The sequence below is a fragment of the Peromyscus leucopus genome, chromosome 6, assembly GCF_004664715.2.
Source record: "Peromyscus leucopus breed LL Stock chromosome 6, UCI_PerLeu_2.1, whole genome shotgun sequence".
Classification (NCBI taxonomy): domain Eukaryota; kingdom Metazoa; phylum Chordata; class Mammalia; order Rodentia; family Cricetidae; genus Peromyscus; species Peromyscus leucopus.
This window is the reverse complement of record NC_051068.1, coordinates 107,335,370-107,352,039: the sequence shown is the minus strand read 5'-3', so window position 1 is coordinate 107,352,039 and position 16,670 is coordinate 107,335,370. Positions and strand designations below refer to the sequence as shown.

Below are 16,670 nucleotides of genomic sequence, written 5' to 3'. Positions count from 1 at the left end.
ACCATTGGCTGGTGTAAATGTCACCTGATCCTTCAAAGTCTTGTCTTTGGTTGTCTTATCATCTAGAGCAATCATAGATAATAATTTTACTTCACATGATATTATGGGCCATTTGTGATACCTTATTTTCCATTGATTAGGGTTTTATATGGTGTTCAAGACCAAAACCAATTCAAACAAACTGGAATCTCCTATGATCATTCTGAGCATTGGTTGCTACACCATCAGAGGTTCAATTAGAAAAAGGCAAACCACTGAAAGAATAAAAAAAGGTGTTTAGCTAATCTAGAAAGTCAATCCTACAGAAGCAGTTACGTTGTTTTCCTGGGATGATAAAGGGGAATAAGAGATAATGCTGCTGAAAACTCTCAGGCTCTGAGAAGAAACTTTGGTTCTAGTTGAGGGAATAATGGTTATTGGATGAATTGTTTGCCAAAGGGAACATGCTTAACTCTTGGAGGGTACATGAGAAGTTAGTGTTGGATGTAGTACAAGAGGAAAATGATGCTGTCAACTGTTGGCTGCTCCTCTTGCGTTCATAAACAGGACCTCCCTTCTCTTGGTCATGATTTCTCTTTGGTATCTCCCATTCTAGGACCTAGTAAAAAACTAGGCAGCCCAGGAATCTGGAGAGCATATTTCCAACCTCAGCTCATATAACTAATCCCAGAACATATTTCAAATCCCAGTCCAGTAACAAGACAGTTACCATGAGAAGAAGAATAAGCCAATCAGATCCTGACAGTGAGAGACAACTGTAGACTTTGATAGGGAGAAGTGATAGACATGTGAAGAAATGCAGTCTACTCTGCATCTTACAAAAGAATGAAAGAATATTGACTCATTCACAGTTATTTATAGTCTCCAAACCTTTATAGAATTTATATTTCAATTTAGAAATATGCAATAAAAACAATGAGTTAGTAAATTATATGGTATTTTGGAAGGTTATAAATGTTAAGAAAAAAATAAAAACCAATGTGGAAGACTAGAAAGAATAATTACTAAAGGATATGACTGAGGATTTGAAATTTTAAATAGTGTGATATGATTGGATTTGGGGGGAAAATTCAAGAAAATGGAAGTTTGTCATGGTGCTGTGCTGGTAGACAATACTCTAGTCAGAATTAATAACTAGTGTAAGAATCTTCCTTGTGGAAGCATGGTTAGCACAATTACCGAACAACAGAAACACCAATGTAGATGGGGCCAGAGATCCCAGTGAAAGCATGGGGGAGGACAGCAGAATAAGGAAAAGAGCCACATTGTGAAGGTCAGTCTGAACCACTGTATTAATCTGAGTGAAATGGGAATATGCATTAGAGGGACTTGAGTGCAGACTAAGATGATATAATGCTTAAAAGAATCATTCTGGTTACATCACTGAGAATCAGCTTCAAAGATGCAATGGGATAAAGTTATTCTAATAATACAGGATTGGTTGTAAATTAAGCTAGGTTTGTCACAATCCATATTGTGAAAGGGAGAACAATTTGATCATATATCTATGCATAAATGCATATATTATATAGTGGAAGATTTCCTGTGCATTGGATGTATGATGGGCGAGGTCTTGCTACTTTCTTCCCTCTTTATACTGAGTTGGCTGGAGATGAGGTTTGTGTCCAACTGCATATAAAAGACTAGATGAGTGACAAAAGCCCTTGCAACTGCTAAAACTGAACAGGCAGGATAAGTCATTGCTGTCCCCTGACATGAAATTGTCACTGCGCACTACTCATGGAATCATGCCAGACACATGAAAGGAGTTAGTGGGTCTTCCAAGTAAACTTTAGAGGAGAATTCTCTATTTTCCATTATTCATGTATTATATGAAGTTTGACATTCTGATTCCTGGACTCAAATATGATTGTAATTAACTGCCTCTTTCTAAAGAAAGAATTTAGAACATATGTTCCAAGCTATTCCTTTGTTAACTGGCCATCACTAACTCTTCACTTGTACAGCTTTCCCACCCCAGGGTCCAGGGTACAAGAATGAAATAGGAAACTCATATACAGTGCATGGAACCTTGGAGCTCTGGAAACAGCCCTACTTTAGTTACTGAGAGGCCCTCAAAGAACTTAGCACAAGGAAATAATGATACGGGCTAAAAAAGGACTTAGTTGTTTTGCTGCATGCACAATAATGAGATATTTTAAACATACTTCTCTGTTTAGCTCTGTCCTGTTCATGTATTAATGAATAATCCTCACATCAGCCTCATAAGGAAATTGTTGTTTCCTGTTTTTATTGATATGTTAAGTGAGACTTCAAACAGATAATGGTCTCCTCAAAGTGCTAGAGAGTTGTTAGTAGGTGCGGACCTAATTCTAGTCTCTGTTAGAAAGGCCTGGAGGCCACAGTTATGAAACACAATGTTTACCCTCAGTCACATACAACGGCAGTAATTCAAATCCTCTGCTCCTGCTCTCTCTAAAGAATATTCTCTATACTTTGACAACTGTGCTTCTTATAAATACGCTTTCTTTCCTGAATCAAAGCAACTTGGAAAATTCTTTTCAGGAAGAAAGGCAAGCAAGAAAATACAATGTAGTTGACATGGTTATCTGAATATGCTTAGAATCATAGAATACTTCATAGGATGTGTTTGAATAGCCGCAAAGGAAGATATTAGGGATTGAACAATTTTCATGTTATTTTAGTGAATTTAAATGAAAACATAGAAATTAATTTTGCCATCTATTACCACATATGCAGAGTATGGACTTCATATATATAGTATAATAATCACAACTTGAAAATACATTATTCACCAGTTACAAGCTGTATGTATGTGAACTCCTTATAAACTTTTCAGTAATATATATTAAACCAGACAATTAGTGACCTTGTATAGCCCGAATGGATATCTTTTCAATTCTTGTTTGGCCTGAAGGGAATTTACTCCAATCTTATTATTCTGCATGGCCAGAGCCATGCTTGATTTTCTTAACTTTTGGCACATGGTCCAAGGCAAAGAAGCTGGCTGTTCCATCAGTTGTTAAATTGTTGCCATTTGATTTGATGGAATAATTGTCCAGACACCAATTAGAGGCTTTCTGAGGGAATTACGCAGAAACAAAAATCCAGTCCAGATTCTGAGCTGGCCAGCGCTGTTTTCACATTTATTTTGTGTTTCTTGGGTTTGATATCAAATGCCTTCTGGCATTTGGTATACGATGCAAGAATGGAAACGCTTTGAAGCTGGTCAGGGACCTGTATCTAAGAGACTGTCAGATACCAAAGAGAATGCGAATCGGCTGCTGGGTTAGAAATGTCAGCACAGTCAGTAATCTTGGGAGGTGGAATGACAGAGCAGTTTACAGAAGCACTAAAAATATGTATCAGATTGGGTTCTATAGTAACTAGGCTTGCTGCTTTCCTCTCTACGAATGCAAAATAACAAAACACGATGCTTATTTTTAATTCACTTTTTCTTTTTCAAGAGAGAAACTTAAAATATTAGTCAATTATTTTATTTTTTTATATTTCCTTCAAACTATTTTAGTTTTTTTCCCTCTGATACTTAAAATATGAAAACCTGGGATGTTTTAGCCACCTGTCTAGGATTCTGAGTCAGTGGTTGTAAACAGTGAAAAAGATCCGGTCTGAACTTTAACATTGGAGGGTACGTTGGATTTTGGCGGCGAAGTCATGTAAACTCTGTCAACTATGCAAACATGATCTTCTTTAAAGTCGGCACCCTTGAAGGCGACCTCTATGTGCTTTACTCTGCAGTTCTGGGTTGAACGCCCATGAAAGGGCTTATTATCTTTTTCCTATGCATTTATTCAGCTTCCTATTATTGTTTAAACTTCTGACCTTAAAAATGTGTGCCTGTTAAGTCTTGGTTTAACCACGAGCTTTGAGCAAAGAGAGGTCTTAGAAAATTCTACTGAACTTCCCTAATGTGAAAGCCAGCAGTTATGATTTTCAAATGTGTTTCAGGGGTGACTGACTACATCGGATTTGAAGAGCAAACTTCACATTCACATTCCAAGGCTGAACGTGTTCTCATGTATTTTGAGTATAATTATGCCAGCCCTATATATTCATAAATTTAAGAAGAAAATGACACATATCAGGTTTTCTCATGACATTTTTACATTTGATCAGCACTTACATGTTTTAAGAATGAACATTTTAAACACTATAGTCAAACAATGAGATACTTGATATGAATGCTGGGTTGAAACATGCACACAAAGCTTCAAAGAGTTCACTGAGTGGTTTTGTGGCAAGCCTGTATGACCAACTGATATTTCAGTTTTAATTTTGAATTTAATCCTTGAAGTAGTTACATTCATTTTTAATAGTATATATCTGCACACTCATATATGCATCTGGTTGTTTGATAGTTTATTAGAGTTATTAAAGTAAACTCAAACATATATGATTTGGTATTTTAGACACTTGAAACTGAATAACAATCAGGTATTTGCAGTTTGGGCTTCAAAAAAGAGATGAGGCCCAGAGACTAATGTCATGATAATCCACGATGATTTACCATCAGATAAATGTTTTTGTCCTACTCTTCAAAAATATATTTGGTTCTTATGTTGATAGAGCATAACAAGAAAAAAGTGTTAAAGGAAATTATTTTAGACAGATAGTTTTAACAACCCACTTGAATGGATAGACTAGTTTGTAGGGTACAGCTTACTTGTGGAGGGTTATGATTTCATGGAGAAATAGTTGTAGTAACTTAAGGAGAGATAACTTGTAAGGACTAGAGTCTGGAAGACACAGTCTACATGCTCAGACGTTCCCTATTTTGTTCTGGGCCTCAGGAATGTGCCTACATATGACAGAAAATTATACATATCCCATAGCTGGAAAAAGGAAATATCATAATATATTCCAAACATAAATTCATAAGGGAAGAAATTATAAGACCAAGAAAGAAGACTGCCAGAAATACTAATATACATTAGATAAGACAAGCTCGAGAAAGGGATATATACATGCATACATAAATACATAGATACAAGTGTCACAGCCTCATTTCTTTCTAGGACGACTTTCCATTACCTAAGCACAGAAAAGCAGAGTTCTGTTCCTGGAAGCATGTATGCTGTCCTCTTGCTCATCTGTAATTAGCTCATGTCCTCAGACTATTACGCAGATTCCTTTTCTAGCCAGAGACTCATGGGTCTACATCTTCTCTGAATTACCAATACATTTATTGACATTTTCAACATATCCTTTTGTAACTCAACTTACACTTTAAATATATTGTGATTCCCTCCTGACTTTTTTTTTTCCAGTGAGGGAACAAGAGGAAATCAACATGATACAAAATAAAGCAATGACTGTGACTTTTTCTTTGTGCTACAGCGGGGAACAGCTGGCTTGGGGGCTAGGAGATGCTTGTGTCTGGCTTGATAATTTATAACTACTATTAAATTGTTATCTAAATCCAGGTAACTAGTTACAGAGTCAAATATGAGTCTTTCCTTCTGCACTAGAAGGTATTTTTAGTGTTTTACAATTTACTTTTTTTTTAATGTGCAAATAATTAAATAAAGAGGATCATAAGAATTTTTTTTTTGTCCTTTAAGGTCCTAAATTTGACTGCAACTTAGTTTAGCACTCAAAACACCTAGTAATCAAAATTAAATGATGACTTTTTTCTTTTGAAGTTTTTTTTCTTGGAAAAAATAATCAAGAGAAAGACATGTGTATCTGGGCAATGATTTGACCGTATGGCCTTTCCTGCTAAATGTCTTGAAGTGAATTTCTGAAAGTTTTCATTTTACAAAATGAACTTTCTTGAGCACAGACTTCCATGTCTCCCTATTCTTTGAGGTTGACTTCCCGTCCCTCCTGTGGGAAAGTCAGTCATTCGCCCCTTCCTTTTCACAGCTGTGCAGAACTTCCGTTTTATACAGGTGTTGTTTCCTTCGCTCAGCACTGGATTTTAAAGCTTCCTTAAACTCTTGGAGAACCTCTGCTGTTTCTGCCTCACAAAGCTGCCCTGCAATTGATAAATGACAGACACTGCACACTTAGGGCATTTTTCTGATTCACACCTTGTGCTTGTCACATATGATCCTAAAGTTTTTAAAGAGTAAATTGAAGACGCGGTTTTCTTTGTGCTAGCTGATGTGTTGGTGTTTTTTGTACATTTATATTCCCTCTTTCTCAGATTAAGTATCCATACCTAAGAACTGCCCCTCTGCTTCCCCAAAGTACCTAGGACAGGGCGTGACATGATTAGGAGAATGGGGGACTTAGGCTCCACAGCAGCCTTCCCCTCAGGACCTGGATTTAGGAATATTCATCCACAGAGGTATAGGGTGAACTTATGAAACTTGATGTGGTGGAGGCAGATTTGGAATCTCTGCGGGAGCAGCCGTTGGCACTTGGGTCTCTGGGTACCGCCCTTTTTTTGCGGCTGGACTTGGCCGGGTCCCCGTCATTGGGGTCAAACAGCACGGTCACCGATTCCATCCTGCTCACGGTGTACAGGCTGCTCTGCCGTGTGGGGTGAAACCTGGTGGTCTTGAGCTCCAGTTCGTCGTAGCTGGAGACTTGGATGAAAGGACACCAGCGAAATGCTCTCTTGAAGCCTGCGCGGAATCTGAGAGGCAGGAGAGAAAAGTCATTTTCAAGTGAGCATTTCCTTCAGCTGGCCCCCCCCCCAAAGCATGTTAACGGTGGCTTTGAATTTAATCAAATTCTACAGTCTATGCTACAGAATCAGTCCTATGAGTTCTTGTTAAAAAAGAATCATTTCCATCATTGGGGAAATAATTCATCAAATTGGAAAAGCATGGCATAGGGTTATCAATGTGGAAAATTCTTTGTTGGCAGTGACCTCATATATTTACATAACTAATCTCATGAGGCTGGCAAGTTAAAGTATTTAAAAATGGCATACTCTATTTCAAAGTGGATTTTCCAGAAATAATCGCACATTTACAAATTAGACTCATTTAATGTTAGAATTGCTAATCCTGATGATTTTATTTAATCATATATAAATGTATGAAATCCTTGTCACTGTTCATCATTAAATGAAGTTGATTCAAAACAGATTTATTGCTTGTACAGTGGCTTAAATTGAGGTATGGCTTATGCAATTAGTTTAAAAAGAATTAATTAAGTATTTAATCAACTTAAGGCACAGGTCTCTTGGTGACTTCCCAAGCTGGGAAGTCAGATTGTGCAGTTACTTACATCTACATAAAGATCCATTTCTATTAGTGCATAAAATCCACTGATTTTTTTCTTCGAGGGACCTGTCAGCCATGTGGAATTTTACTTTGCTCCTCTTTGTGCTTAATACACCAACAAAGTGGGGTCTAGTTTTTGAATTTTTATTTTTTTAAAATATGGAGGGTGCAGTTAACCTTCTTTATAGTATTAAGTTTGTTTATAAATGCTTCTAATTTATTTAAGGACAGGATCTTGCCATGCAGCCCTGGTTCAAGGCAAATTTTCAATCCTCCTGTCTCAGTCTCCAGACTGCTGAGAAAACAGGCATGTGCCACCACATATGGCACAAACAACATTATTTCTTTAAAAAGATCTTTTCCTTGACCTCCCCAGCATTTTCACTAGCCATCCCATGGAAACTACTGTCATTCTGCAAGGCTGTGTAGGAAGGACAGGAATTCTTGCTTGGGTGGTAACGTCCATTTTGAAGGATATTGAAGGAGAGCTTTCTTAAAAGAGTCCATCATGTATGCTATTATTTCCCCTTCTCATAGGAAGTGTGTTTTCTCTCTTTGAAGAACTCCCATGTCCTTGGGAATGTGGATAAACCTTCACTCACGAGGGTTTCTTTTACACTGGTAGATAAAATTCTGAAGGTTTTAAGGGGAGAAATTGACCTATGTAAAAACCACCTAGTGAAAACCTCTAGTTCAGTGGTTCTTGACCTGTGGGTTGCGACAACTTTTGGAGTTTAATGACCCTTTCACAGGGATTGCCGAAGATCATTGGAAAACACAAATATTTGCATATGATTCATAACAGTAGCAAAATTACAGTTATGGAATAGCAATGAAAATAGTTTTATGGTTGGGGTCACCACAGTATGAGGAACTGTATAAAAGGGTCACAACTTAGGAAGGTTGAGAACCACTGATGTAGTGACACTTTTGAGTATCTAAGTTTTAAGGTGGGAGCAAGCTCTGTGTTCCCCTCTGAGTCCTTACACTGTCTCCCATGTCTGTACTTTAAAGCAGCACCAAGAAACCAGAATGAAATGTGCTTCCAGGGAAGGTGGAAGTGGTAAGAGACCCATGCCAGTGGTATTGTTTTTACCTTTTATTCAAACAGCAGTAGATGATAGGGTTGTACATAGTTGAGCTCATTGCTAGCCAGAAGCTAGCCAAGTAGATCTGTTGGATGTATTTCCACCTATTTAACTGTTGATAGATCGCAGTGAGAATGAAATAAATGTGATAGGGCAGCCAGCAGATGGCAAATGTCACCACGACTATAATCATCATTTTTACCACCTGGAAAGAAAGGATAAAATCACTTTGAGCAAATTAAAAAGTCATTAGAATAGTTTTCGTAGCTTTTTACAAATTATTTTAAGCAATATAGCTAAATACATAAAATATATAGCACACTTAATGAATAGCTGAAGCACTATAAATGGTAAAAACTAATATATACTCTCTCTATAAATATATACATATTTATGTATACATAATATATATGTACATACATGCTTGTATAAGCTAAATATCAAAAGTTATATTGTGCCACAATTCCATCTCTACCTAATAGTAAGTGACAATACTAACAAATATAAATAAGTTTATTTTAATTGGTTTGGATTAGGACTAGGGATATAGTTCAGTGGTAGAGTATTTGCCTAGAATGCACAATAATAACCTGGCTCAAATCTCTGTACCACGTACATACAAAAATTGACCTAGAGAAAGTGTTTACAAAAACCTGTGGAGAGGGAGGCAGGAGTTAGGTTAGGCTGTGATAACATGTAATGTGTAGTAGTGAAACTATATTTAGGGAAACTAAGTCATTATGAAGGTATATTATTCTACAGGAGATGGGCTGGTTCTTCATTATTTGTTACAGTTTGCTCAGACTATAGACTATTTAAATTTTGTTAATATTATGCTCACTAGGCAACTGTCTGAAAATTATTTTGTAGAGACACTTTCTTTGAATAATGATTATAATATATAACCACTAACTTTCAATTTATAAGTAAGTGATTGGCTTATATGATTGATTTGTGTTAGTGTCATTTACTGGTAGGTAGAAATGGATGCTACTTTCATAACAAGGAGAATGAATCCCTGTCCTTCCCACATAATCTCAAAAGGAATTTTCTTGGATACCAAGTTTCAATTTTTTGTTTCCATATTTTTAAAACTTTATATCCTAGAAGACTGCATTTGAGTAGGACCATTTTGTGCAGCAAAATTCCCTTAGAGTTGAAATCTTCCATCCTGAAGAAAGGCTTTTTAAGGCTTAGGGAGGTCTAAATGGAAATGTTTCCTGGGGGAAGTAGAGTGGGAAGCTCATGGGCCTCGAAGAGTAAACAATCCACATATCCCAGAAAGTCAAAAACTGCAATGTCTTGGGGTTCCTCCCTAAGGTTATAGAAATAGTAAACAGTTGCTGGAGGAGAGATCTGCCCTCTCCTCTGCCTTCACGTCACGCAGAGCATCTCTAGGGATGCAGGTTTCCGAGTCAGTGTTTGGGGATGCAGTTGCCCTGAGTCGCCTCTGCTCCTGTAAATAACCCTTTACCCATATTAGTTCCAGCAACACAAATAAGCTTACTGGTTCATCAATTTGCACTTCACTGTATCGTTACTTTTATCTGGCATTTGTTCCCTATCTGGGATGCCACGCCTCCCCACATGATGTCCATACGACACACTAGGTACTTGAACAGGGGCTGACAGAACAAAGACGGGTTGGGGAGGAATGGTTCCTCTTCAGTGAGCCCTGGGACATGGAACTGAGGCTGATCTGTGTAAGGGTGGAGAATGCGCAGGAGAAATCTGAGGATGGTGCTCTCCCCCACGTAGTATGGAATTACGGACATCCTGGCTATGGTAGTAGTTTCACAGGCCTTGTTTTGGGTGACAAGATACACAGTCTTTCATTTTTCATCCAGAAGGAAAACCTGGGTGGGGAGTCCTCAGGAAGAGTCCCAGTGGGGCTTTCTTACTTTTTATGCAGTATCCATTCCTGTAGATGTATGGAACACAGGTGGTATGGATATAAATATCACACAAGAATGGGTAAGTGTAGCAGTGTAAATACAGCTGGAGAAAGAAGGGAAAAGTAGCCAGTGAGCCTAGGCTGGGCCTGTGAGATCTGTACTGACAGGCCATATTCAGAGGCCTCTCTTTATGAATGGCTCAGTTGGAAAAACAGAACTGGCAGGTGCTGGGTTAGCCACGGCAGGTCGGGGACAGATGTGGAGGGAAACATACGAGTTCAACAGGAATCAGGACCTCTGGTAGCTTTCCATTTGGCAGTCCACAGTTCTCATTAAGTGAACATGGCCACAGGCCTCTTATAAGCATTTCCACATAAGTGAGCAACAGGTGAAGCTACCCTCACAAGTTACACTTATCTTCTTAGTGTGACAGTGATGGCAGTAGCCATTTCACAAACATTGATGTACAGAATGGGGCTAAAGAACAACCAGGGCACTGATACTTTCATCTACCTTACTACTCTACTGTGTCTGGGTTAACTAAAAGAAAAAATGGGTTATTAGACTAGTAGATAAAGAATACAGATCCTGGTGTGGTAGTGCACACCTTTAATCCCAATACTCAAGAGAAAGAGGCAGATGGATCTCTGTAAGTTCGAGCCAGCTTGGTCAGCTTGGTGGGTTCCAGTTCAGTCAGTCACATGGTGAGACCCAGTCTCAACCAACCAACCAACCAACCAACCAACCAACCAACCAACCAGAGTTTAAGTACAGGAGGCACCCTGAATGGTTGGAAAATGGCACTCCTAGAAGCTATTATAGAGTTGAGGAATGAAAATCACAGTGTCAGAGGTGTGCTAACTTCCTATGAGTTATTGGCCAGGGAAGTCCCCAAGGTCCCACAAACTATAAAGGCTATTACTACTCTTGTTAGTGATATGCCAGAACTAGCTGGTAACAACCTACTGTTGAAGTTACCTAATGCTGTGATTGTCAACAGCAGTCCTACTCAGCTATGGTCCCCGAATGCTACAGTACCAAAATACCATGCAGTGGATGTCTGCCGGTGCAGCAGTGGCGTGGCTATTGTTGGCACAAGAAACAGCTTTCTGGTTAAATTTAAGGCTTTCTCCACAGGAGGAAATTCATGGCTGGTACTGTAAGCCAGGACAAAAACTTGTGACTGGAAAGGGTATAAGCCTCAGTGGGAAAGCCACCATTACTGTTTTGTTTAATGGGTGTTATGCCTCTATCAAAATGTTTTCAAAACATTTGTGCTTATACTCAGAGGTCATGGTCAGTTGTTGTCAGTTTTAGTCACGAAGAAAATTTCTTTATTGCAGATGGGTTATCATAAAGAGTCATCACTACTGATGAAGTCCTGAGAAGTGACTGTTGCTGTGCCATAGTGGCCCAGCTCCCACCTTTACATGTGCAGCTAGATGGTGATATAGCTCAGTGGTATAGTGCTGTGGATATCGCTCTATATAAATAAAACACTGATGGCCAGTGACCAGATAGGAAGTATAGGCGGGACAAGGAGAGAGGAGAATTGGGGAAACAGGAAGAAGGAGGGGAGACACTGCAGCCACCACCAGGACAAGCAGCATGTAAAGACGCCAGTAAGCCACCAGCCACGTGGCAAGGTATAGATTTATAGAAATGGGTTAATTTAAGATATAAAAACAGTTAGCAAGAAGCCTGCCATGGCCATACAGTTTATAAATAATATAAGTGTCTGAGTGATTATTTTATACGTGGATTGTGGGACTGCGGAGCTTGGTGGAAACTGGAGAGAAGCCCTCCAGCAACAGTATAGCACTTGCCTTTCATGCAAGAGGCCCTGAGTTCAATTCCTAGTAATGCACACACGCACACACACACAGACACACACACACACAAAGACACACACACAGACATACACAGACACATACACAGACAGACACACACACACAGAGACACACACAGAGACACACACAGACACAGACACACACAGACACACATACACACAGACACATACACACAGACATACACACAGATACACACACAGACAACACACACACACACACACACACACACACACACACACACTGGTTAAGATGTTAGATGACTATCTACAGCACCCCTCCAAGGCTCAGAAAATGTCCTAGAGGAGAGAACAGGAGGAATGTAAGAGTTGGAGGAAGGGACGAAGTGTTGCATAGTAATTTCCTCCTAGTTGGAACATTCTATCTTGCTGTGAGGTTCCCTAAAAGCCTGAGAAGCTCTAAATTGAAACATGGCCTCCAAAAAGGAGGGGGTGAGTTTGGACGATTGATGAGGTAAGCAAATGTCACACATATGGTAAAGCTGAAAATTTTAAGATTCATGGGCCTCTTGCCCACGGTTACAGAAGCATTCAACAATTACCAGAGAAGAGATTCTCTGACACACTGAGTGCCTATACATCCTACAGAGAGCTCTAGGAATGCAGTCTTCATGAGCAAGACATCACCCTCTATCCTGGGGTGAGCTTTTCAGTAATGTAACTGTCTTCGACTTGTCTCTTTGTAAGCAATGCCTTATCCATACTCCCGTAAGTAACCTGAATAAACTCACTGGTTCACCACGTTGGACTTTGGTGTAATCATTACTCTGGTCTGTCTTTGTTTCTTATCTGGAGTCAATATAAGTTCATGTTGTGTCTCCTCAGGAAAAGTCTCATTAAAGTGCCAACTTCCATTTCTCCTCTACCTGTCCTTGAGTTCATGAAAGGCAGTGAGAACCCAACACAAGTTCAGTATCTAATGTACTTGGAGATAAATAAGCAAAGAATATATGCATTATGAGCAATAACTGGAGTAAAAGGAAATGAATGGAAGAATGTTTTATGTATCTATAAATGAAATAAAATCTCATCTATGTGTCCATAAGAAAGAATCAAAAGTACTACACATTGTGTACATCACAAATATGATTATCTCTTTTAATATTTCTCATTACTCAGGCACCCTAAATCCATTCATACCTCTTTAGGACTTTAGAAATAATAAGTTCAGAATAAGATAAATCCAACAAAACAATCTTGAGGCATAGCCACAATCAGATGAACACAACTCAAAGAAATATCCTGATGTATAGCCGGTGAGGCATCTTAGAAGTAGAAAAATACATTATTTATGAACTCCACTTGCCATTTGACTGCAAGTTGTGAATTTAGATGAGGCTTGGCAAGGGTAAGAATCATGAGAGACATTATTCTAGGAACAGACAAAGCCTGAAATGGTCAATGTGGAAGGTAACGCTTCCCTTAGGTTCTAAACACTGGATGGTACAGGTGATTTGTGCTGACCTCATGGGAAATTGGCCATTAGAGCAGAAAATCCAGGTCAATAGCTCAAAGAATATTGTCATTGGCTCCACCAACTCATTTGATTTTTATTATTCTTTAAATTTCATTTTTATCTGAAGATCAAATTTCTGAAGTTAGTCTCATGTTTCTTATGCATGTAGTTGTAGAACTCAAATAAGGACAACACTTTAATTAATTAATTCAGTATTATACATTTCAACAGGTTATGGTATCTCTGTTGTTCATTAGGACTAAAAGATTTAACTGCTGCCATTTATGGGATGAAGTTCGGGTCCTTATTCTCAGATCATTTTACCTTTGTTCTTTAAAGCACATTTGTTCCATTGTTTAGGTCTAGAGAAAATATATTGAAAAATATAATGATAGAGAGCATGCTTCTTTTGTGATGCTTACAACATAATGAAAATGATAACAATGTAAGAGCCTTGTAAAATGCACAGCAATGTGATGATACAGACATTTGTCAATAAAATAAAAATATTTATGAACATGAACTTGCTCATTGCAATAATTAGCTGAATGCAAGATAGCTGTATGCTGAAGGGATACTGGACTGAACTAAGTTTGATATAAGAACATCCTACTATTCCTGGAACAATTGAGGCAAGCTTCTATCCTGCACTATTCCCCTTGACATACCCCTCCCCTCGAACATTCGGCTGCTAGATATTTCAATGGCTAATGTTCTCATCTCCCTCAAGCCTTTGCACAGCTGTCAATCTTTTCAAGACTTTTGTTTAATAATGTGAACTGATGTCTTTCTAGCACAACCAGAACCACTTAGTCTGTGCCTATTTTCACTTTATTTGTTACCTTTACTCTTTACTTTTTTTTTTACTAGTTTATTGATGTATTCTAGACACCTAGACAGCACTTACACATGAGTGCTCAAAACTTTTAAGTAGGAGAATGAAAGTGAATATAAAGGGAAAGATATTAAAAGGTACACAGTTGGTTAATGGTGTCTAAGATTATACTCAGTAATGCATTGTGGGTATCACTTGTTCAGTAAGTTTAGAGTGGTTATGTATATAAAATATACAAGTTATTTACTGTTATTTCTTCTTCATAGTAAATGAACTTAGATAAAGAGAGAGATAATGAGTATACAAGCAATATAAAAATACACTCTTTGGATGAGGCAATATATTTCATTGTGGGTAAATGTAAAGAACCAGAAAACCATCCTTGAGAATTGAATGTGGAACTTATTGGAGTCTGTGGTGGTAATCTAATTGTACTGAAATGTGATTTTGATTGTATGTTAATAAATAAAGTTGCCGGGGTCAGAGCTATTAGAGCATAGCAAGAGTGTGCGGTGGTGTACACGCCTTTAATCCATAGATATTGTGTTTCAGGATATAGCAGCATTGGAGACATATGCTTTAAGACTAGGGGGCTGTACATTCAGACAGTGACGAGGCAGTCACGTGTTTGGGTTTACAACCAATGAGAAGGCAGAACAAAATACTTAAATAGACGAACAGACAGGAAATAGAGTCTCCTTCGGAAGCTGGGACACCGCAGGCGAAGGTGAGATTTAGCTCTGAGCTCTGACTCTCGCTTTCTTTTGCATTATTTCTGTGTTTCTTATTTAATAAGACGGTTGGTTACATCTATAGGAGTCCTTCATAGAGGAAAAAGTGCCTGAGAATGAAATTGTTCTGCAATATGCAGAATGAAGATCAATTAATGTTATCAGGGTATTTATAAGTTGATTCCTGTCATTGTAGGGGAAAGGTCTTTAAAAAGATGAACACAAGTGAAATGTGTGTGGAGATGGAACAGAAGTTTGAACTAATTTCCAATACACATGCATGGGCCCCCTATGCCATTTGCAAAGGATTTAGAAGTGTATGTGACCACCCCTACGACAAATAAAAAAGACCATAAAAGATTGTTCTAAAATGAAGTAATCCTTATATTACTACCTTATTTATTTCTATAAAATGCAGTTAACTACTCAGCTCACAAAACCTTGTAGTTACCGAACTTGGAGGAGTGTAGGTATGCATATGTATGTTTTTAGCATTTGTTTATATATGTGTATATTTATATTTATATGAATATGTATGTGTGTGTGTGTGTATGTGTATGTGTGTGCATGCTACTGTGTACATGTGGAGGGAACTTGTGGGAGTTGGTTCTCTCTTTCCACCATGTGGTTTCTGTGATGGAATCCAGGCTGTCAGGCTTACTGTAAGCACTCATATGATGAGCCATCTCACTCATCTTCTAGTTTTTATATAAATACAAAAGTGGACTTTTTGATGAGAACGTTACATTGCTGTATGAAATGCTAAAGTTACAGAATTATAATAATCTCATAAAATTCTAAGAAATATAGGCTGAACAGGTTATATTTATGTTTCTAGGAATGTTTATGTATATACATCTACGCACACAACAATTAAAGGAAAAAGAGGCTGTAAACTTCGATGAGAGCAAAGAGAGGTATATGAGAGGATTCAAGGGGAAGAAAGGGAAGGGGGAAATTATATAACTATCTTATCAACCTAAATGAAGCCCAGAGTTTGAGTGCCATGAGCAGTTGCTACCATGTGTAACAAACAGGGCTGGATGGGGCTGGAGCACAGACTGGCCACAAAAGCCAAGCAGAAAAGAGAATCGGTTAGCAGGACCCTATGCTTCCTGCCAATGTTGGGTAAAATGAGAGGTAATTAGGAGAAATTAAAATCTTTCATCATGTCTTAGCAAATTTTAATGCAACTGCATTGAAAGGCTGATCGATATTGGGTATTTTTTGAAGTTGCAAAAGGCATATTGCTTCTGAGGCAATGGGATTTTCCATGGCAGTATTTGTGGTTTGCCACCCCTTTCTGTCTTTGGTATAGGATTTCACCAGCAACAGAAGGATGCTGTGATGTCTGTTTTTATTACATATTCTCTCTCTCTCTCTCTCTCTCTCTCTCTCTCTCCCTCCCTCCCTCCCTCCCTCCCTCCCTTCCTCCCTCCCTCTACTCACCCACCCTTCCATCCATCTATCTGTTTATTTTTGTGTGTTTTTGTATGTGTGAGGACACACGTGTGCTGTGGAGTACATGATGGTCAGAGGACATCATTTGGGATGTTTCCTCTCCTCCACTATGTGGGTGCCAGGGATCCAACACAGGTCACAGGCTGGGTGGCAAGC

General features: G+C 38.5%; 1 protein-coding gene across 1 annotated transcript in view; it reads right to left on the bottom strand.

Moving 5' to 3' along the window:
• Positions 1-3,478: 3,478 nt before the first annotated feature.
• Tacr3 (tachykinin receptor 3) overlaps positions 3,479-16,670 on the bottom strand; it is an 86,083-nt gene continuing 72,891 nt past the window's right edge. Inside the window, exons 4-5 of the mRNA XM_028857277.2 lie at positions 8,278-8,474; positions 3,479-6,586 (exon numbers count right to left, since the gene is read on the bottom strand). Of these exons, the coding sequence (XP_028713110.1) occupies positions 6,274-6,586; positions 8,278-8,474 (510 nt within the window). The 3' untranslated portion in view covers positions 3,479-6,273. The remainder of the gene's footprint in view (positions 6,587-8,277; positions 8,475-16,670) is intronic.